General features: G+C 44.2%; 1 protein-coding gene across 1 annotated transcript in view; it reads right to left on the bottom strand.

Moving 5' to 3' along the window:
- Positions 1 to 894: 894 nt before the first annotated feature.
- Positions 895 to 22044, bottom strand: part of LOC106743322 (acetylcholine receptor subunit alpha-like 1) — a 149692-nt gene continuing 128542 nt past the window's right edge. Inside the window, exons 5-7 of the mRNA XM_014617053.1 lie at positions 15796 to 15976; positions 9459 to 10496; positions 895 to 1098 (exon numbers count right to left, since the gene is read on the bottom strand). Of these exons, the coding sequence (XP_014472539.1) occupies positions 895 to 1098; positions 9459 to 10496; positions 15796 to 15976 (1423 nt within the window). The remainder of the gene's footprint in view (positions 1099 to 9458; positions 10497 to 15795; positions 15977 to 22044) is intronic.

Genomic DNA, 22044 nt, shown 5'->3' with positions numbered 1-22044 from the left:
ACTCTAGCCTTACGTATGAAACCAGATTTACAAAAATACGGTGCGCGTGTTTTTCGCGTATTTGGCACTTTTTCACCTCTCTCTCGCCCTACCTCCTTTTCCTCCTCCACCTCCTGCTGCTTGTCCTGTTTCTCGCTCATCCTTCCATTCTCTCTTTCTCTCTCTCTCTCTCTCTTGCTCTTTCATTCTCGCTTTCTCATCCTCTCTTCCATACTCACCCCCTCGTCTTTTCCACACGCATACACGGCACAACACACGCTCGTTCTCTATCTCACTATTTCATTCTCTCTCTCTCTCTCTCTCTCACTCTCTCTCCCTTTCTCTCTCTCTATCTCTCTCTTTTTATCTCGCGCAAGCCCTTACTCCCGTGTACATGCGGTCGCACGCCCTTATCTCCATCCTGAAGGGTGGTCGGATTAGAGTTCAACAGAGATCCGCCTCTTCGAGGAGGGGAATGTATATCCTACTCCGCGGATTTAGCCGTGATCCGCTCGTATCGTATCCTCCTTCTCGCTCTCGTGCGTCCATCTACGGAGTAGTTACCCGGGACCACATGTTTTTAGCACCAGCGATCGAGAGAGGGTTCTCTTCCACGTCGACGCGAAAATCGGCAGTTTCGATGATGGGCGGCCGCGGTGAACGGCATCGACGTCGTCGGCGACGACGGCGACGACAACGACGACAACGACGACGATGGCGACGGCGACGATAGCGACGACGACGACGACGACGACGACGACGACGACGACGACGACGACGACGACGACGGCGGCGGCGGCGGCGGCGGCGGCGGCGACGACAACGATGACGACGACGCGAACGATGCCGTCGGCGCCGACGACGATGGGCCGGCCGCCACGATGGACGCGGCACGAAGCCGCGCGGGATCGTCGACTAGTCCTCCTCGATTGCCAAGTTCAACAACATCATCTTTTTCTTGGCGATCTTGCTGTACTTGATGTCGATCGGCTTCGTGGTGTCGTAGAGGCTCGGCGCCTGCAAGATGATCAGCATCGTGCCGATCACGCAGGCCAACGTGAAGACCCACAGGAAGATCCGATCGAGCACCATCCCTACGTACTTCCAGTCCTCCTCGACCTGGGAACAGACCACAATGGACACGTACGTGGTTAGTTAGATCATCAAAGGGTGGGAGGAAGGGGAGGATTATCGGGCGCTCCAATCATCCTCCGGGTAATGAAACGCGAACATTTATGGCGATAAAGACCACACGGCAAAAAATATTGTATACTTTCGTTAGAATCGGTCATTGTTCAAACTTTTGTGTTAAATTTTTAACATAGGCGAGGCTACCGGGGCTGCATTCAAGTGGTTAATACCGGGGTTAATCCAAGTGTGTTATTTTTACACGCCGAAACATCTCGAAATGACACATATGACTGAAGCTGTTCTCACATATTTTTCGCTGATTTAGCTTACGTCATTTAAAACGTTTAATCGTATTAAGTTATCGCGTTAAATTACGACGTGTTAAGTTAACACGTTCTCCGATCGTTTAACTGACGAGATGAAAGATGGCAAAAAACGCATAAAAAAAGCCTCAGCTAAAATAACACACTTGGATTTGCAGTGTCTCCCCTACGATCTCCCCTATCCGTTTATTAATTTAACATATTACGTTTGTTCGTTATGTCAACATTCTGTGTTGAGGCGACATTCAACATGTGTAAATATTAAAATAACATATTTTGTACTTCAGCGTCGATTGTCGTATTATAATTTTATGTGAATTTTTGACATAATATTTGCGTTACTTTCGTGCATATTCACCTTGGATTAAATTAGCACGGAAATTTAAATGGACCGTTTGGGACATGTGAAGTGTGTTAAATTTAATACAAAATTTTTTACTGTGCGAGAATAGCAGGCTCCTCCGAGGAGGCTCCAATTCGATTATAGATTTTTGTCCCTTGCCTCTCTCTTCCTCCCTCGCCAGCCGCAACGAGCGGAATCGAGGGGAATGTGCGTCGTATGCGCGCACGATAACGTCCTGTTTGTCGGTGGATCTCGTAAAAAGATCGGAGCAAGAGAGAGAGTGAGAGAGGTCCTCCTCTCTCCGTATCGAACGTTCGCCGCGCATGTTTAGTATCAACAACTCGTCGCCGGGCGTATCCGTTACTCCTCCCGCCGCGACCTGGAGCACTCCGTGAGACGCAGAGTTTCGTTACGTTTCCGGGTGTTCCGGCCGCGAGGACGTCCTCGAAGCAGGCATCGCTCGTCAGCTCGTTGACATCGTGTTCGCGCACGCAAAGAATTTTCCGCGAAGAGAAAAACTCTTCAAGCTTTTCGTGAAGGTTCGAAGATGTGCCAAGATAGTCTGGCTTGGTTAGGATATACTAATAATGCCGAAAAAATGTCAAGGATGTATGGAAAATTCATAGAGCAAAGAATAAAACCGCACGCAGAAGCAATTTCTTCCCAGGAAGTACGGAACTTTTTCAATAGTTTTGAAATATGCGCGAAAAAACACCCCCGCACTGAAATACATCTTTCTGTATATTATGCATTAATTTATTGCTGATGAAGATTTGAAAAGTTAATTAAATTATACTTCAATATTAATAATAAAAAATCATCAGACATAGAAGCGGTTTAGCTGTAAAAAATAGTAAGAAAAGTGACCTTCATTCTTAAAAAATTAAGAAAATAGCTGTAAAAAATCATGAATACAAGGTTTTTTTTCAAATAATTTGTCAAAAATTAGCTTGTTTATCTATTATGCCTCTTCTCTATAGGTTATAAATATTGAACCTATAGTAAAAATTTAATGAAGAGCAAAATTTGAATTTCGGGAAACAAAAGTGGTTACATGGCACACAACGGTCAATGTATGTTTTCTTAGATTCACTTGTTAACAATTCGTTCGGCTTGATGGACAAAAAAGTCCAATAATGGCCGGACAAACGAGGACTAATCATGGACAATCAATTCTACTACGGAATTTAAAGAAAACAGGTCACGACGGTCATTTTTCTGACAAACCTGATAAAAACAGCCTAGAAATAAAATCACAGTTCTATTTGCGCAACAGTTACTTTGTAGATAATGGCAAGCTATGCAACGCGATCGTCACGGTTACGACTGCCCATCGCTGCGCTAAAACGCAACGAATATCCCATCCTTCCGCCGTCGACAACAGTTACTACCGCAGGTAAAATTTGTTCTCATACGCGTTAGAAACAACGAGCGGTCGGAACTGCAGCGTCCGAAAATTCATATGTATCAGTGTGGGACATTTGTCACTTTTCTTACATTTCCTTGCCTTACCGTATGGTAAATTTGTGTGCCATCGGATGAAAAAAATCGAATCGAACTGTTCGTTTACAGCTGGCACATATCAATTTTAGCCTCGGTACGAGTGTCTCTCTAGCTATGCTATATTAGCATGATACATTATATTATTCGGCAAAAATTGTGTGTCTGCCTGCGGCAAACACGAGAGAAGGAGACAATCGATTTACCTCTCACCCCTTTTGCCTCGCGAGTGTTGTAAGGGTGTATTGACTTCCCTGGATTCCCAGTGCGACGAGTGCAGCAGCTAGACGATAAAACAGTCACCCGATACTTTTATGATACTTTCACGAGGACGATGCACCGAACGCGTTACCCTACACGCCTGCCATTTCGTTGCCGTTTTTCCCTTCCCGCACCTCTCTCTCTCTCTCTCTCTCTCTCTCTCTCTCGCCACGTAACCCCCTGTCCCTTTCTGCTGAACTAGTCGCGAGACCCGTGGAAACGTCCCTTTACCTTGAGGGCCCTTTTAGCGCGTGATCTCGCTTTTCCGGATCAGCGGCCGATTAATTCGATTAACCGGCGGTGTGTGAGGAAAAAAAGAGAGAGAGAGAAGGATCGGCGAGGGAACCCCCTAATGTATAACGTAGGAAAACGGCGTGTATCCCTCACGGCGTCCCGTCGGGGCAACGACGTCTCGCCCCGTTTGTCACATTTTATCCGCGTGAAAGGTCTCTTTCGGCCCCGATCATGGGGCTTCATGCGGCGAGATGTAAGCGGCATTATGCGGTTCCACCGAATCGAGCCGAAAACTTGGCTGCATCAACGGGGATTGGCTACGTCGCAGCGTTTCCTCTCTTCTTCTCCGGCCGTACACGAGCGCATTTGCATACTCGCGTAGTTACGAACACACTTGTAAGCGTGTGCGTGCGTGGGTATCTTATTATTATATTATATGGCGGCGCGTGTATACACAGGCGATAAGCGCATAATGCCGTTCACCGTACCGTAATAGGTGTATTCGCGTGCATTGTTGCGCACGCACGGCTCAAAACAATCCGCTGATACGGAATTTGTCGATACGGTGTGATACGGCAAATAATCGCGCGAGAAAAGAAACTCGGCGAAGCGTTATTTCGTCGGAGCGTGCGCACGCACGCACACACGCACGCACCCACGCGTCCGCGTGCGCTCTCGTACCCGGGACGAGATTTGGACGTCACGCTGATATTCTTAATCCCGCTGTTCTGTCCGGATCTGTTTGACCAGAAATCATTTTTATTTCCCTGTTAAATTTTTCTACGGTTTCGGTTTGTACGAACTTTGTTTCATAGCTCAGTTTCAAATTAATGTTCTTGAGCTGTGAAGCAAAGTCGTGAAATGTCAGAATGCTCGCTCGTGTCACATAAAATCATGTAAAAATGTAACGGGGAAGTAAAATTGATTTCGGGCCAGGCTCGAACGGAACAGCAGGGTTAAGGATAGTTTGCGCCTACTTAGACGACCTATATATAGATATATAGATTAATAAAAATCTACCTTGGCGGTACTGATACTTTTTGACTTACCTCTTGAATTCTATAGCTTAAACTTTAATGCTACCTTCAACAACGGATTTTGACGCTAAAAGTGAAAGCGGAAATTCAAAGCATCGTCGGAATCAAAGAGTAGGGATTATATTATATCGTTGGTATTGAAATTGTGAACCTATTTTGCTATCTTATCTCCTACTATGTCGTAGAATTAAAGGCTCAAGTAAATGTAAAGTGTTTCTAAATTTGAGAAATTATTTAAATATTTATTAGAATTATGTAATACTTCTTTTTCATTGAAAAAATCGAATGATTTTAAACTTCGATTTTTCCGTCCGTAGTGAATATTTTCTAAATATAAATCCTGACCATCCTCAATATTATGAATTTAATGCTTGTTGTAATTGTTTTAACATGTGCAAGTCAACTACAGTCTACTTAGACGAAAAAAAAGATATCGTATGTAGCCAATTATTTCTGCTTTTGGTAAATATTTGCCAAGGAATATTAATCATTTTACTTGGAGCAAATATTACTTGGACGGCAGCGCTTTTTTCAATGCGTACATTTTCTTAAATCTATAGCTTTATTTTTTGTATAGCTATTGTTTTTTCACGAAACCAGTTGTGGGTCCAACTGAAATGAAAGAATCGATATTTAAATAAATATGTTATTAGTGCCTACAGAATACACATCTTGTATCACTTTTTTTTTTTCCTTTTTTGGTATACTTCGCGCGAAACGGGCATATTTGGCAGTGAACGGCGCTTTGCCGCAGTGCGTTCCCCGGCATATACTTTGCGCAAATAAGTTATGTGCGCGACGTCGGCGTTCGGTCTTAAACCGAAGCTTCATTGAGCTCGCTTGGCTCGGGCTACGGCGTCCGGATATCCGAGAATCCGCTCTGGCAGACTGCGTATCCGGAAATCAAGCCGTATCCGGAACAGCGAGATTTCAATTTAACCGAAGACCAGAATTCAGAGTAACCCGCACGCGAAGACGGGAGAGAGAACGATGTACGCGTTCTCTATAAATCATACACGGCCAGATATTCCCATCGACGCTCTCGTTTCGCGGACGAAAGCATTTCCCATCACGGCTGCGCCTTGTTCTCGGCGAATTTGCAAATTTGTATTGCGAAAAAAATCGCACGGTGAATCTCAGCGAAGGGACGCGCGAACGAAAAGGAACACGAGTCAAAATCTCGATCCTGTGACAAATCTTTGAGTCTATAATACAGTAAGAACTAAGATAGCAAGTGACATCGGATTTTCCTTATTTTTCATTTTTCGCATTTTTACATACTGATTATAGCGATAGAGATCATTTAAATGCTATCTTTAAAAAAATGTCTAAGCTAAGAGACACAAAGGGAAATATAGCACGTAATATTGCCAAATCTTTACAAGTTAACCGTCAAATATTTCAACCGTTATCAGGAATCGTGAAATTTTACATATCAATTTCTGGAAAACTATTAGGTTGGTGCATATGAAATGTCGGATTCTTAAGTGATTGTATAAAACTGTATATCTTTCTTCAAAAGCTGTTTATTCAATCAAAGTATGCTCCATTCGCTTCAATACACTTCTCCCAACGAGATTTTAAAGCGTAGATGCCTGTCTTAAAAAAATTTTGGTCTTTAGAATTAATAAACTCTGATATCGAGTTTTTTAGACTGTCTTCATTTTCATGGTGTTTGCCTCTTAAAAACAGCTCTAAATGCTTGAAAAAATGAAAATCGGTCGGCGAGAGATCCGGTGAATATGGTGGATGCTGCAAAACTTCATATTCCAGTTCGTTCAGTTTCGCAATTGTTTTGTGCGATGTGTGCGGCCGAGCGTTGTCATGGAGCAGTAGCGGGCCATGCCGATTCACAAGCGATGGGAGTACAATTTGGTGTCTCAATATCGTTGTATGGTCAACTTTCATCCTGATAGCAAGTTCCCTCGTGGATACGGCTGGATCCGCTTCCACTAGAGCCTTCAGGTCATCATTATTCACAGACGTTTTGGGTCTTCCGCGCGGCTCATTTTGCAGTGAAAAATCGCCAGTCCGAAATTTTTCGAACCAACGCTGCACTTTCCGATTGTTAACCGTATTCTCCCCAAACGCTTGGTTTATGTTGCGTGCAGCTTTTGCAGCACTATTACCAAGTTTGTACTCATATAAGAAAATGACGCGAATGTCGGCAGAATTCATATCGGTAATAAACTCAAAAGAAATAAAAAAGGGAAGACCTTCGAGAAAACCTATTTTGTTGAAATGAGTCTCTGGCAATGGACAATACGAGTATGAATGAGGTTATGCCAAATACAAAAGTATAACGAAAACAGAGAGGAAAACGTCCGCATGTAAAGAGAATGCGACATTTCATACGCACCAACCTAATAGATAGTTAAAGATCTTGTAACTTTTTTTTAATATTCCTATAAGTCTCTTATACAGTCTTCTCATTTTTCATTAAAACTGTAAAAGTAATTTGGTCGGTAGAATTAAAAACGTCATATTGAAAGCCGTTTTCGTATTTACACTGAGAGAAAAATATAATTATTTTTGGAGATAACAATGTCCTTTTTTTATTTTAATCACAAAAAATAATAGCAGCAACATGCACGTAAACTTATTATCACTGACACTATATTAACACTTACTAGAAAAATAGTTTTCTCTCGACTATTTTTGTGGTTAAAATGAAAAAAGGATATTATTGTCCCCGAAAATAGCTATTTTTTCTTTCAATGTGTTATGCGTGCTGATAGCGCCAACTTTGACATCGACTCAGCTTCGGTACAGTCAATCTTTCCCTAATTTTGCATGTGTGTAGACTGCGTTTCAATTAAATATATCGTCAAAATTTAAAAAGATTCCTAAGAAAATAAACTTACCACCTTAAAAGTTCAAAAAAGAAGATAATAAATATCAGTATCGTCGAAGTAGGTTCTTATTAAGCCATCTAAGTCTAAGTAGCGTTGAAATTTCGACTCGGCAACGGAGCCCGCGGAAACTTACCGTTTGTTTAACTCGATCCTCCCTCGATACTTTCGCCGCCTCCTTTCCATTATTTCACGCCGACGTCGCCGTGGATTACCGGTCTCTACCGGTCGCGACCGACAGAGTTGACGCTTCCTCGATTTTACGAAGGAGATTTCCAAATCTCCCGAGTACGCGCGCTCGAGAATCGTGGGGCGGATCGTGGCTACGTTAGACGCTATAAAATCTTATATACCGCGAGAGACCGTTCTCGATCCGCCTAAACTGCAGGAATCCGGGTCAAGCTACGTAAATCGTATGCGCGGAGTAATTTAGTCGCACAGCCGCATACGAATGTGCGGCGACGACACGGGATTACAATTCGGAAGGCGTCGCACCGCGAAAAATCGCCCCAAGACTCTCCCGGACACGCGTAGAGATCCTCGATAAATAAATTATCATCCTCAATTCGCGCGTGCCTCGATGGAAAATAATCCATCCTCGCGATATTACAGACGAATATATTTCATCGCGTTATCGTCGTCCACGGAACGCATCGGCGACGCGTTTATTGCGATCAGACCTCCACTGCGAAGCGTCTCGCGATGAAACGCGAGAAGATCCTTCTCCCCCCGTGAAACTCTGCGCGAGGAGAATTTTCCGGTAAAAATTACCGTAGAATTTTCTAACCGAGGAAAAACATGTCGATATCCCGTCTTAGTACGTTCGCCAGCGTCATACATGTGTCATCTCTCGTAAGAGACCGATGTGACGTACGTGTGACGGCGATTATTTTTCTCTCTGTGTCCGCGTAAACGTAAACTAAAACTTTGTGTTTTACGCTGCACATAACATGCCATGCGTAAAAAATACAGGGCAGTCTGTGGTGGCGGTTCTCAAAATGAACCGTAATCCCCGTGTTAAAGTAACAGAAAATTTCAGTGAACCGTTTCTAACGCACAATTTTTTACCGTGTGGTAGCGAATGTGCTAACTTATTCATCCAACCCGTTTCATACGTGCTACTTACTTTTTAGGGGAACTAAGGTCTATTATTAAACAAACTCACTTTGTTTCTCAGTAAGGTAAGCTGACAGTCTATTCCCGCGCTACTATATAGAGAAAATATGACAAAATTGCATTTGCGGAAAAGGGGAAGCTAAAAAATACAGTAAACGAGAATGAAAAAATGTAAAAGAATTTATAAAACAAAATAATATTCTTCCCGTATATACGATTATCGCGAGACTGCTTTCAAGTAGTGCTGTCAACTTCGACCATCTGAGTAGCCGGGGTACCTGGATAACCGAGACTCGTCAAGTTTTACTCAGATACCCAGGTAACTGAGTGTCCGATTAACTTCAGACATAAAAAATGACTAATAACGAATAACGAACGCACGTACTGCTTAAATTCGTAACTTTATTTACCCGTTATTATTTTCAGCTTCGGGGTAATATCCATAAATACGGGAGACCGGTAATCCCGAAAGGCCCAGACCCAGGGCTATTACCCGGGTACCGAAACGCCCGGATTATACTGACAGCGGTGTTTTCAGCCTCGCGATGGCGACAGCTCGAAGCGAGCGTCTCTCGAGGCGGCAAGCCGATACCCTTGCAATCGCCACCGAAGACGCTGCAGGAACGACAAGAGGAGGAGGAGGAGGAGAAGAAAGGTGACAAGCGGGAGACTCTGTACTCACGCTCTCAAATTTGTCCTTGTTCTTGGCGTGCTGGGCGATGAAGCGGGCGTCGTCGATGGTCTTCTCGATCTCGCGTACCAACGGCTTCTCGAACGTGGGGCTGACGTCCTCGTGAGGATAGCCGGGACTAGCCGGGCCGAAGAGGTCGTCGTCCGCCCCGGGCAGTGGCAGCGAGGGTAGTGGCTCCCCGAAGCAGGGTCCGACGGTGCCGACGGCGCCGAGGTCGTACCTGGTCGCCGCCGGTGGCAGGCCGTGCGGCGGCACCTCGTACTCCCCGCTGAACCGCTTGCCGTAGTACGGATCGTACTTATCAGTCTCTTGTACATGGAACACATCGGTGAGGATGCCCTCGGGCGGCTTGCCGTTCGCCGTCTCGACATCGTCCTCGTCGTCGTCCTCGTCGTCGTCGACGCCGTCGTTATCGATCTCGCCGCCGTTGCCGATGCCGGCGGCGTCCCTGCCGTCTTCCTCGTCATCGTCCTCGTCTTTCTTCGGTCGTTTGATTAAGAGGAACCGCGGCAGCACCTGGATGAACACCACCTTCACCCACCTGGCCATGCGGTGGGTGACGGGCGAGCGGAAGTTCACGTTCAGCACGGCGATCGTGACGACCACCGACAGCGTCACCAGCACCATCGTGAAGAGCAGGTACTTGCCCAGCAGCGGCACCGTCAGCGACGTGGGCGGTATTATCTCGGCCAGCAGCAGGAAGAACACCGTCAACGAGAGGAGTATCGAGATCGACAGGGAGACCTTCTCGCCGCTGTCGCTCGGCAGGTAGAACACCAGCACCGACAGGAAGGATATGCCCACGCACGGTATTATCAGGTTCACCGTGTAGAAGAGGGTCTTGCGGCGCAGGGTGATGTTGAACACGATGTCGGGGTAGGGCTCCTCGCAACATATGTAGTACGCCTCGTTTCTCGTGGCAGGCACTTTTATTATGTCCCACTCGACGGAGATATAATAGTCGGTCAGGTCGATCCCGACGGCGATCTCATTCGAGTCCTCGGTCTGGGCGAGATGCCGCAGGTCGACCTGGAATACAACGGAACACCGTTCGTTAGTACGGACGAGAATCCGAAGGTAATCGAAGGACAACACGCGTGCCAGCGAACCGGCCGTCACGAGTGAGATCCTCGGACGGTTGAGGCGCAATCGTCGTCCGTAATCGAATCGCAGGGAGAACTCGACCGGCTAATGACTCGATAGAGGAGACCCCGTCTATTGCCTCGCAAGAAGGGCAAGGAAATTGCACGCTTTGTTTATGTTGTACCGTGAGAGGAACGGTGGAAAGAGAGGCGCGAAATATTCTTTCCCGGATACCGGCTATTTTTCCCTGCGTTGCTTTCGGACAAATTTATGTGTACCTGAAAACGGGAAATGTCTGACCTAACGATATATCATCCATCAGTGTCGCGTTCTCAGCGACGCATTAAGAGAGCCGCTCATAAGTTTAATATTTATCAAACAAAATTACGTTCCGATACATTGATTTTATTACTTAAGTGATGGATGTGAATTTTTGAAACGAATTTTAGATAGACGTATATACAATATACTTGCTCGAGAAGCTTATTTCACCTTACAACCTCTTTAAAATGGAATAACCTTTGATATAGACTCTGAATTACCGTCAAACTCTCGGCGTCACTTTTAAGTATGACGTAGATTAATTCGTAATTTTTTCACAATTTTTCATTGTTTTCACTTATGAGTGCAACATCCTCAGGCTCTTGTTTCCCCGCCAACAATAGTCATTCACAAAATGACTGAAATCGAGTATAAATGAGCGGTTGGGGGGTGCATTTGCCGATTAAGTCAGCCAAGACATTCTCACTGATTCGACTTAAGAGGGTTGCGAACGTGCCCCGCTCTCCCCCGCGTATACCCGCGATATCCAGTCTTATCCGGCCCTTGAGAAACCTATTCTCCCTTCTTTCGATATAACAATGGTACCGATTCGAGCACCGCGATAATCCGCCTGCTAATCATCCCCCGAACAAATCTCCGACTCCCGCCACTGTACAGTGTCGAGACCGAGCTTCCTCCGAGCCTAATCCAAAACTGCATCGCTTAAGTTTCCGGATTGTTATCCCGGACCGGCGGTATTCGGCCCTCGACTAGCCGGTGTTTGATGCGTCGGCAGATAAATCAGCAAACACCGCCGGTACTTAAAGTGCCCGAAGATTATTATCTTAGCGCGCTGTCTAATCGGAGCTCGGGATAATCAGCGTCACGGTGGGAGCTTACCGAGAGAGCGACGATGGTGTGCGTATGATTACATAAGCGTACATGCTCCTTACATATGTAAGCGTACCGATGCGCATCTTATCGCGGAATTAACGATATGTACATCAACCGTGTGACCGTTCACGCGAGGATACCTTTGAGAAACGCGCCACGTAAAACGCGTCGCGACCACGGCAAGTAAATCGCCGCGGGAGACGGCGATACGCTTTGGTTCTGGATTTCACATTATTCGTCCAGACGGCGACAGGCAAGCTTTCGTCGGTCCTCCGTCAAAAGGTTCTTCGATGCTTTTGTATCGGACTCGGTTCACAGAATCCGTCACCGTCACATCTCGCATTAAGGTAGTTGGTCCGTAAAGTGTCAGATTTTCAATGGCGATATATTTTAAAGACCCTTGATAAATTTACTATCTGTTGAAAAATGCTCCCCTGTAATTTTATTTAACTATCTAAGTAACAAGTGTTTATTTTCAGCGCGAAATTAAGACAAGTGTACACACGATATTACACAAACACAGAAATATTATTAATTTTCTCTTCAGTTTTTTGTTAATATAAATATTTAAATATTTTTATATGTACACATATATCGCGGGTATTACTGTAATTATAATTATAAATTTCTTATATGACTATTGGAAACAGAACGGTCAATAACTTTGAAACTTCAATGTCTATACTAGCCCTTAAAATCACAATAGTTTTCTATTAAAATCCTAAATGTAGTTTAGAAAGAATTAAAAATAGGCATTGAAAACCGAACATTAACTTCAAAAAATGCATAAAGAAAAAACACCAAGATCGAACACCAAGAACACACCATTTTGTTTTTAAGCTTCACAATCCTGTTGAAAGTGTAAAATTAAAATTTATGCATGGATGCAAGCTGACAACATTTCTCTACCAAAATACATTGTAATTTTAAAAAAATTATTACATATTGTCTTGCAAATGACTACTTTTTAAAAAGTTGGAAAAATGACGCTTCGAAGAAGTAGATCTCAAAACCAATATATCCATGATAATTATCAAGAAATTGTCGAAAAATAAAATATATTGATAAAAAAAATACTGATTTAAAAAGTTTAAAACTTACACTATAAAATACACTATAAAAAAACACTATAAAATAGTATTGTCCAACAAATAATTACTTAATACGTTGATGTGTTATTTACAGTTTACAAAAAGGTAAGAAAATTTCAACAAGTCGTAAAATCAACTAACGTTAATAACATGGCCAAACGCGCTTGCAAACAGAAACTGCCACTTCAGCTCCACCTATTGCATGCAGTACACGAAGTTCATGTTACTGTTCATATATTGCACGACAGAGTTCGGTACTTTATAGCCGAGAAACATGAGTATGTAGACTTTCCATGCATACGTCAGTTTTGGTGCTTTTCCTCTATAAAAAGTGTCAACTTTAGTTGAGAATATCCTAGTTTCCGAACGGTCAACGGCCTTCTAACTTTACGAACGTGTGGATGGTATTTCCATCAATGTGCGGTTAAAACGTCAAAGGATCCCTGAGAAAATGCTTATGCTCTGCGATGAAACTACTTAGGAATTGAAAACTTGAAGAATTGAATTACTTTAAGCATCGAACAATGTTTTGACGGAGGATTGACAGCTGCTTGTCCGCCACCGGTGTGAATCCGGTCTTAAACGGGCAGACAGAACTTCGAGACGATATCTCTCGAAGAGTAAAGTCCCCCGCCAGCGACTCGCATTGTTTCCAAGTCTCACGCAGACACCCGGCGCGTGGGGACACGCGAGGAGACAGTTTCACGCCGTTCGAGCCGGAAAGGGAAGGAGAAGAGGAAGAAGGCGACACCTCGCAGGCCGGAATCGTCATTGCGGTTTAAGCCGCCGCGTCTGGAAATTTATGGGCCGCGCGACTCCCACTCGGAGACATTTCTGATTTAGTCTCTCGCGATAAATAACACCTCGTGGACCACACGTTGGATTTCGGCGGCGCTCTCCACGGCCGAGAGGAAAGAACGCGACGCCTGGGACACTTCGTGTATGCTTTCGCTTCGCGCCGGGGCTCTGTCTCGATCTACTGCGAGCGGGCGCGACACCGCCCAAATCCATTTCATCCCTCGCCACGATCGTTTCTCGGGCTGCGTGATTGTTTAAAACAGAAGAAAAGATAGAGAGAGAGAGAGAGAGGAGGCAGGGAAGGAGGAGTAGAGTGGAAAGAGGAAGAGTGGAAGGAGCAAACGGAAGAAATTGGATACCTCTAATGGCGGATAGGTTCTGGCTATCTCAAAGCCGGCGGACCACGGAATCGGAATAAAGTCTGGAGAGCCAAATCGCGGCCATTGGAGTTCCGACGGTCGCTGGCTGATCCTCTCCGAGCCACTCCTTAGATCTGTCGATAATTCGGCGTGAGCGATCGTTGCTCCTTCGGCGTGTCTCTCTTTTCGTGAATTCTTCCGCCACGTTTGCCGTCTCCTTTTTCTCTCCCCTTTCCACCCCCCTCTCTCTCTCTCTCTTTCTGTCCCTCTCTCTCTCTTTGTTTCTTTTTTCTACGAAATATTTCACCTTCGGAATCTTCTCATCTCCATCGTCGGACTATCGTAGGGTCAATTGAAATTCGCACCGTCCGTCCATCTGGTCATTAAAGAGATCTAAACGCAAGCCGGAGTTTAGAATTTCAGCAGGGTCGAGAGCACGTGGGTTCAAGTACGGCTTCCTCTAGCGCTGGAAAATGCTCGACGCGGCCGCCAGACACGCCGACGGGGAAATTGAAATCGAAGCACGGAAACGGAAGTTATCCGCCGCGCAGGTGGATACGAGGTTGATATGGCAGCGGTGTTTTTTCGAAGTAGCCACTGGACCGATCCTCTCTCTCTCTCTCTCTCTCTCTCTCTCTATCTGTCGGTCGAAATAGCTTACCCACCGCAGACGCGGAATTTATATCCGCAAGCCGCTGTACGGCGGTAAAACTCATAGACAGGACGGATTTGTCAGTGACGGATATATCCATCGCGCACGTGCGAGTCGGCCATCAAACTGAGCGCGAAAGAAAATGCGAAAGGGACGCGCGCGTGAGTTAAAATCGGCGAGTCGTGACGTCTCATCGACGCCAATGGCCACCCCGTTGGCACATTCCTGCGAAATTGGAGCACCAGGAAAATTCCATCCGCGGGGGAGAGGGGAGAGGGCAGGGGTTGGCACGATAATGGGAGTACGAATATATAATTCGCTTCACGCGCGCAGGGGAAACCGGGGCTACTTGGCTACAGAGGTAAGTTAACATGTTACCATAACGTCAACATTTAATTGAATCAAACCATATTTTTCTTGGTGTAACCAATGTACCCCATTGACGAGGCCAGTTGGCACGCTCGACATCCTCGAAAATAAAACCGATTTCTTCTATAAGTTTACTCGCAAACCTTTCAGTATATATTCTTTTATGTTGCCAAAGAACTATAATTTCGAGTTATACCAAAGATAGGCACAAGATGCTCTGTATAGGAAAAAAAGAAATGAAATATAAAAAGTGTGCCGAACAACCCCGGTCTCCCCTATACGCGGATCTAATCTGACGCGAATATCGAGAGCGTAATATCATTTAAATCGTCGGACTTATACCTCGCCACGCATCCCACACGTGTCGGTGTGTGGGTTGGGGAGGGGGGAGGAGGAGGGGGATATATTTCATAAAGGGAGAATTTTTATAGTCGGGGCATACCGCAACGAAGAATTCACGAAACGCCTCCCGGGGGATACATGCACTTACGATATTCATATTGTGTCATTTGGGCCCGCAATGTGTTCGAGCGATAAATTAGCATAGAACGTCCCGAATAAATCTCATCTCCCTTCCCCGCGCAGTATAAGCGAGAATTACAAATTCCGAAGCTCCTTATATCGCGTATGAAAATCTTGGCCAAATATTTTTGTAGGATCGCGCGGAAAAGAGTAGCGCAAATTCGGAGCGGCCGTCGATACCGCGAAGGGGAAAGGATCGGGCAAATATTTGAGGCGGCCCCCACGCGATATCTCGCGCGTGATTTATCCCCGCTAATTGATTAACCGGGACTAAATGCGTTTGTGGGTACGCCGCTTACCGTGTAACCGTCGTAAGTCCACGAACCAAACTTCATAACGCATGTCTGCTGGTCAAAGGGGAAGTACTCCACGTCGATCTCGCAAAATGATTTATAGATCGCCGGTGGCTTCCAAACGACTTTCCCGGTGTGGTGCAAAATGGCTTTGGTCATGATGGTCACCTCGTAATTCCCATCGGCACTGAAAGCAGAATTAACATTTCCTCTCAGAGATTCCGTTCGTTCGCATCATTCCAACATCGAAGCGCTCAACGTCGGGACGTTGCTCCGGGTATCTGGAGCGCATTTCCACATGGATTTATAGGATATACGACTGGCGAATTTATCGATTTATTTATACATATCGCGCGAGAGTCCGATATAATGCGTCCGTAAAACTACGCGAGTTACATGTACGCGTGCGTGTGTGTGTGTGTGTGTGGGTGCGTGCGTGCGTGTATGTGTGTGTGCGCGCGCGGAAAGTTAAAAGCTTCCTGCCGTGTACGTGAAGCCAATGGAAATGGTACCGATCGATTTTCCGAATAAAGCGAAGCGACGCTTCAAATGTTACTGTGTGAAAATTTGACAAAGCGATCACGCTTCGGTGCGTATATTGAACGCGAAACAGCTGTTACCACCTACCGCCGCAACCATCTTTCTTCTATAAATCCCTTTAGAAATTTACTCTCCCCCTCTTCTGTTCCACCCCCACTTCGCGCTATCTGAATTCGCACCGATAAATGTCTACTTACGGAAATCTGTTTAGAGAGCGTTATCGGTTTATATTTTCAATCAGTTTATATTTTCAATCCACCGGTTCATTCACGCGCCACCGTGCGGGCATGCGTGCAGAGACAACAATTCTGCGTTACGCTCTCTCACGCCCAAAATACAAAGGGTCACGAGGTCACACCGAGCTGCTTACCCGCGTCGAAATTCTGCTGTTAAACCTTTTTTAAACCTTTAATTCAATACAATAGGAGCTAAGGTAGCAAAGAATAAGTTCAACCCTAATGATATGATTTACTTCTACTTTGGCAATAATGAAGTCTCAAATTTCCCTTTCCGCTGTTTTAGCGTCAAAATTGCTGAAGATAGCACTGTGATTAAATTTGCAGAAGTAAAGTTTCAAAGAGGAGTTAAGAAGTATCGGTATCGTCAAAATAAATGTTTATTAGTCTGTAGGCTTTCCGAGAAGGCCGCAAATTACCACGAAAGCGTCGAATTTCGACTCGGGAGGAAACGTCATAATTATTATTTTCCCCGAGTCGAAAGTTTAGCTCAATATTAAATCTTTAATTCTAAAATACAGTAGAAGCTATGCGAGCTTAATAATCGAAATATCGAGAGCATTTATAGCTTAAAAATAGCATTAAAATTAAATCTGTAAGATTAAATGTTCAAGAGAGAAGTTAACAAGTGTAGTATCGTCAAAGTAGAATTTTAATAGGCTTAATAGACAAATAGAATTTTAATAACCTATAAGCCATCTAAGTACGTAAATAGTAAAACTATTCTTAATAGTGTTAAAGCAAAATCTCGACTCAGGCACTGTAAATGATACGACCGATATTAACACGTTACACGCCAAACTAATTTCACTAGGACTTTCCCATGAACCATGCGGCTTTCTTTACTTTATCCTTTAATTGTTTTTATTTTTATACCTATAACTGTCATTATTTGTCACTGATTTTATCACTTTTGATGTTAAAAATGTATAAAACGAATGTCCCAATTAGTGACCAAGTAAACCTCATTGTGAAAATAAATTAATAAATTATCATAATACACAGGTGTTGAATACATAACAATTATTTTATGAGAAAGTTTGAACATTTTGAATTCTAATCGTATATACGATTTTTTTTCAAATATGTATGATAAAATTTTAATTAATTCATATCTCAAATGTGACAGAAGTACTACTTAATTATATGTAACTCTGACTTTGTCCCAATTTGTGACACAAAGAAAAGAATCAGCGCCGGAGAATTTCGTTCGGAATTAACGCGGCACATAACGCGAGCTCGCCGATAAGAAGATCCGTCGCGAATGGTATGCGCAGGTGAACGTAAACACGCACGATACGCACGGCAATATTGTACGCGAGGAGGCCAAGAAAACAGAGCTCGCCGGCGAAATAAACTCCGCGAGATAATGCGGCCGGATTTCTAATATAATACCAGCGGGGTGCGTTCACGCCGCCACGGCTGCACCGTCGCAGCTGTCGCTGCTGCAACCGCACTTGTTGCACTATTTTCCCGAGGCGCTCGGTCGGTCCTAGCATTCTTATTAGTCGGCACGTCCACACGACGGTTATTGTTGCTGAATTTCGCCCTGCGTCGTATCGATTCATTTCGCGCCAATTCGTGAACCTTCCATCCACCGGCCCACCCACGGTGGGGTAAAGGGGGAGGGGACGTACATACACACACGTGACGATATTATTCCCGCGACCAGCCGCAATATCTTACCGCCGTGAGACGGGACGAGACGTTCTTTCGCATAAATTATCGATCGGCCAAATAATTCATAGCCCCGGAGATGTTACAATATACGTAGCGTCGCGGAGCACGTGTACACGTCTATAAAGTATGTACGGGGTAACCTTTCTTATCTGCAAATACACGAGAGACGAAACTGAGAGAACGGTTACCGGCGCACTCGACTTTCGTCGGGATCGATAGTCGCGAGATTACTTAACACTGTCGACACTTGCCATCGAGACCGTCGCAGCCATACGAGTAGCATTGAGAACGCATTAATATCTCACATTCTTAGGCCGCTATTCATAGTACCGATTCTTATATTTAAGATCGTCTTAAGTTCATCTTCGGATGCCCCGTAGTCAATGAAACAGTCCGTCATCTTGATGTTGAACTTAAGACGAGCAGCGATTTACTATCTTGTCTGCGACTCTCATCGGAGTCATGCGAAGTCAAGGAGCACTTTATTTGATACAATGAGGTATCGTGAATAGGCAATATCAATAGATTTATGTACGAGAAATGTCCACAGAATTTCGAGAAATTGACTAGCTATCGGGGAATGTAAGAGCGAACACGAGAACGACGAGAGGGAGGAACTTGACAGCAGCATTATATTAATGTATAACAATGAATTAAATGTAATATATAGATAGTTTAAAAAAACTAAATTTATTGCAAACATCAGATTTCAATTAAAATCTGTTATAGTAACCGCCAATTTTGGCTTTACAACAAACATTTTTTTTTTTATTTAATTTGAAATTCGTCATCGGTATCGTCAAAAACCGCTCTGTACATCTGAGTTTGCAGAGTAAAATTTGAGGTTCTTTTAATTTGAATTATGCAATATATTTGACTTGGCGTTTATGTGCAGGCGATTCAGCTGAGAAACTTATGTCTCTCTAAATTTAAACGCGGGTATCTCATTTGAGGCAAGATTCAAGTAACGACTATTATTAAACGATTATATATAAAACGTTATTAAAGAAAGAAAAAAAGAGCAAAATCTGGGCTCGAGATCGCGCTTAAAAACGCGAACAAAAGTTCGCGCGTTAACATTAGCCGCAGCTGCTAGTGAAACGCGACGAACGTTTGCTCGCAAACAACAAAAGCTGCGATATCGGATAAAGTTCCTCGCGCCTGCGAATCCGGTTATACACACAAACTGCGCGTTAATGTAGGTCTCCTGCACTTTGTGGTCATCCGATAATTATATTTCTGTTATCAAACTCCCCGTATAGAGAGCGCGTGCGGGCTAAAAATAAGGGCGGGCCGCACCGTTACTAACTGTTACGGATAGCAGCCTGCGATGCGGCACGTGCAGATGAACGGTACAACAACGAGAAGACGGTCTCCCGGAGACCCGAGTTTCGAAATTTCAGTTCTATGTTAAACCTTGAATTCTACAACACGGTAGAAGCCAAGAGAATAACAAAATCGGTCCAATTCTAATGATATTATTTACTCTTATTTCGGCCATATGATGATGTCTTAAATTTCGATTTGTACTGTTTTTAATGTCGAAATAAATTGTTTTGAATACTCGTACGATTTTAATCATTGAAATATCGAGAGCGTTTATAACTTCAAGGTAGCATTAATGTATTCAGTGCCACGCGTACCGTTTTCGGTGCACGCTGAACTCGATCTCCACACCAACCGATATTTTTGTCATTAAGAGACAAAGTACAGTAAAATAATTTGTCTTAGCACCCGTTCGTACGGTGTTTGGGACACTTTTAAAGCCGTAAACCGATTTCGGTACGTGCGGCGTAGTAATGAGTTTTTAGTTGTTATGATCTGATTTCGGATCCGACATTCGTTGTCACGAGTGTTTAATTGTTGTGCTACATAAAATTGTAGAAATTTAGGTACCGGACTAAAACAAAAAGAGTAACAACATTTTGTGAGGAAGTGCCTCAACAAACCTGTGTATGGACTGTTTCAACAAAATTTATCGTACCATTCAATCATAAACGCAAAATGTTCGAAAAAGTTATATTTTATTTGTTTTATAATAAACTCTAGTTTTTTTAGCGTGTTCTGTTTTATTCTACAATATCCTGTTTATTACTCTCAATTTTTAGTTCTGAAATAAACTTGCGTTTTGTTCTACCGTGCATTTCATAATTTGAATATTCACTTTTATGATAAATAACTTTTCAATTCACGGAAAACCATAAAACAAATAATTATAACAAGCTTCACATCGTGTACCGTTTTCAATACACGCGGCGTGAATTGCAAGTCGGAAAATCGAAAAACGGTAATGAATATGTTAAAATTAAATGTGTCGAATTAAAAGTTCAAAAGAAAAGTTAAGTGTCAGAATCGCCAAAGTATGTTTTCACTATGGTTTCTATAGACCATTTGTAAACAAAAACGCAAATTATCCTTGGGAACGTTAAAGCAGCATTAAAATTTCGACTCAGTGACTGAAAATGATACCCATTTCCCTTTAATTTATTATTATTTTTATATCTACAATATCATCATATGTTAATTATCTTATCGCTTGTAACGTCAAGAACATATATATATTATTTTTCAGCGAAGACACCAGTAGTCTCCGAGACACACGCGATCGGGAAAGCCGGGTTCTTCGCGAGCTGAATTTCTCACGATCAAATGAAGAACGAAATTATTTCCTATCAATTTCAAGTGGACTTTAACTGAATTTTAATGCGGAACTTAGCTGCGCGGAGGTATGTTATGCTGAAAATAGAATGTCGCCGTGAATAATGGTCTCCCTCGACACTTTCGACGAGGAAAAATTGTCTCCAAATTGCTCGGGGAATCTCTCGGCGGAATCAAAGTCGGCGAGGTCTGGGATCTCCGTAGCGCGAATTACGAACAATTTTACACTTTTCTCGTCCGTCGGCCGCGTCGAGCTGACGGTGTTCCCGAAATACGCAGAGCTGCACGGCTGTGAAGTACAAGCGTCGGTTCTCCGGGAATCGATCGTATAATGCGCTCTCTGTCGACTGTGTAACCTCCAATTATGGCTGATCGAACGATTATCTTCATGAATAGTGAAAGCAGCCATCGTAATTCCGATAAGTGAGGCGTCGAACGCCGAAAATTAGCCCGTGCGTGGAACATCGCGCTAACGTTAACCCTGCAAATTAGCCGTTCTAAACTGGTCTAGCCGGTGGAAAGTCGGCGTACGCAATAGAACGGAACAACGATAACGTACGAGCCGCGCCGATCAAGTCGATTAACCGATCGGCTTGGCGATCGAGGGGTGAAATTTGCCGTCGAGCTTGCGAAACGAGTGGATCTCGTCTGCGAATTTTAAGATCTCGAAACCGAGGAAAAATGACATTGGTCCTTCCTACGAAGTACGAATATTAAATAAGCATGCCCGCGGAGAGAGAGAGAGAGAGAGAGAGGGGGGGAGGGGAAATGGGGACGGGGGAGAAATTACAGTGTTCCAGAGAACGCTGGGAGCGCCGTAATTTTTGTGCTTCGCCGGTTAAAGACAAAGAGGACGGTGGCGGACGCGATAAGAAGCGAGCGGGCATTCTGCGAGTTACGTCAAGAAAGTTCGAAGACTCAATTAATCACGTTTTTCGTTCGACGTGCTTTATGGTGCGCTTCTTGCACCGGGGCGCGTCATGTAAATCTCGGAAGTCCGTGCAAGTCGTAAAACCTCCGTCGTCCGACGGTTTCGTGCCGCGATGAGAGGGCCTTGTCGCAAATCTTAATGATAACGTCGCCGTTCTTTCTCCCTCCCGTCACCCTTGCCCGCATGATCGTCCCTCTTTCTACCCATCTG

Source organism: Dinoponera quadriceps, unplaced genomic scaffold, assembly GCF_001313825.1.
Source record: "Dinoponera quadriceps isolate SergipeBrazil2010 unplaced genomic scaffold, ASM131382v1 scaffold3, whole genome shotgun sequence".
NCBI classification, from domain to species: Eukaryota; Metazoa; Arthropoda; class Insecta; order Hymenoptera; family Formicidae; genus Dinoponera; species Dinoponera quadriceps.
This window is presented reverse-complemented; position numbering and strand designations above follow the sequence as displayed.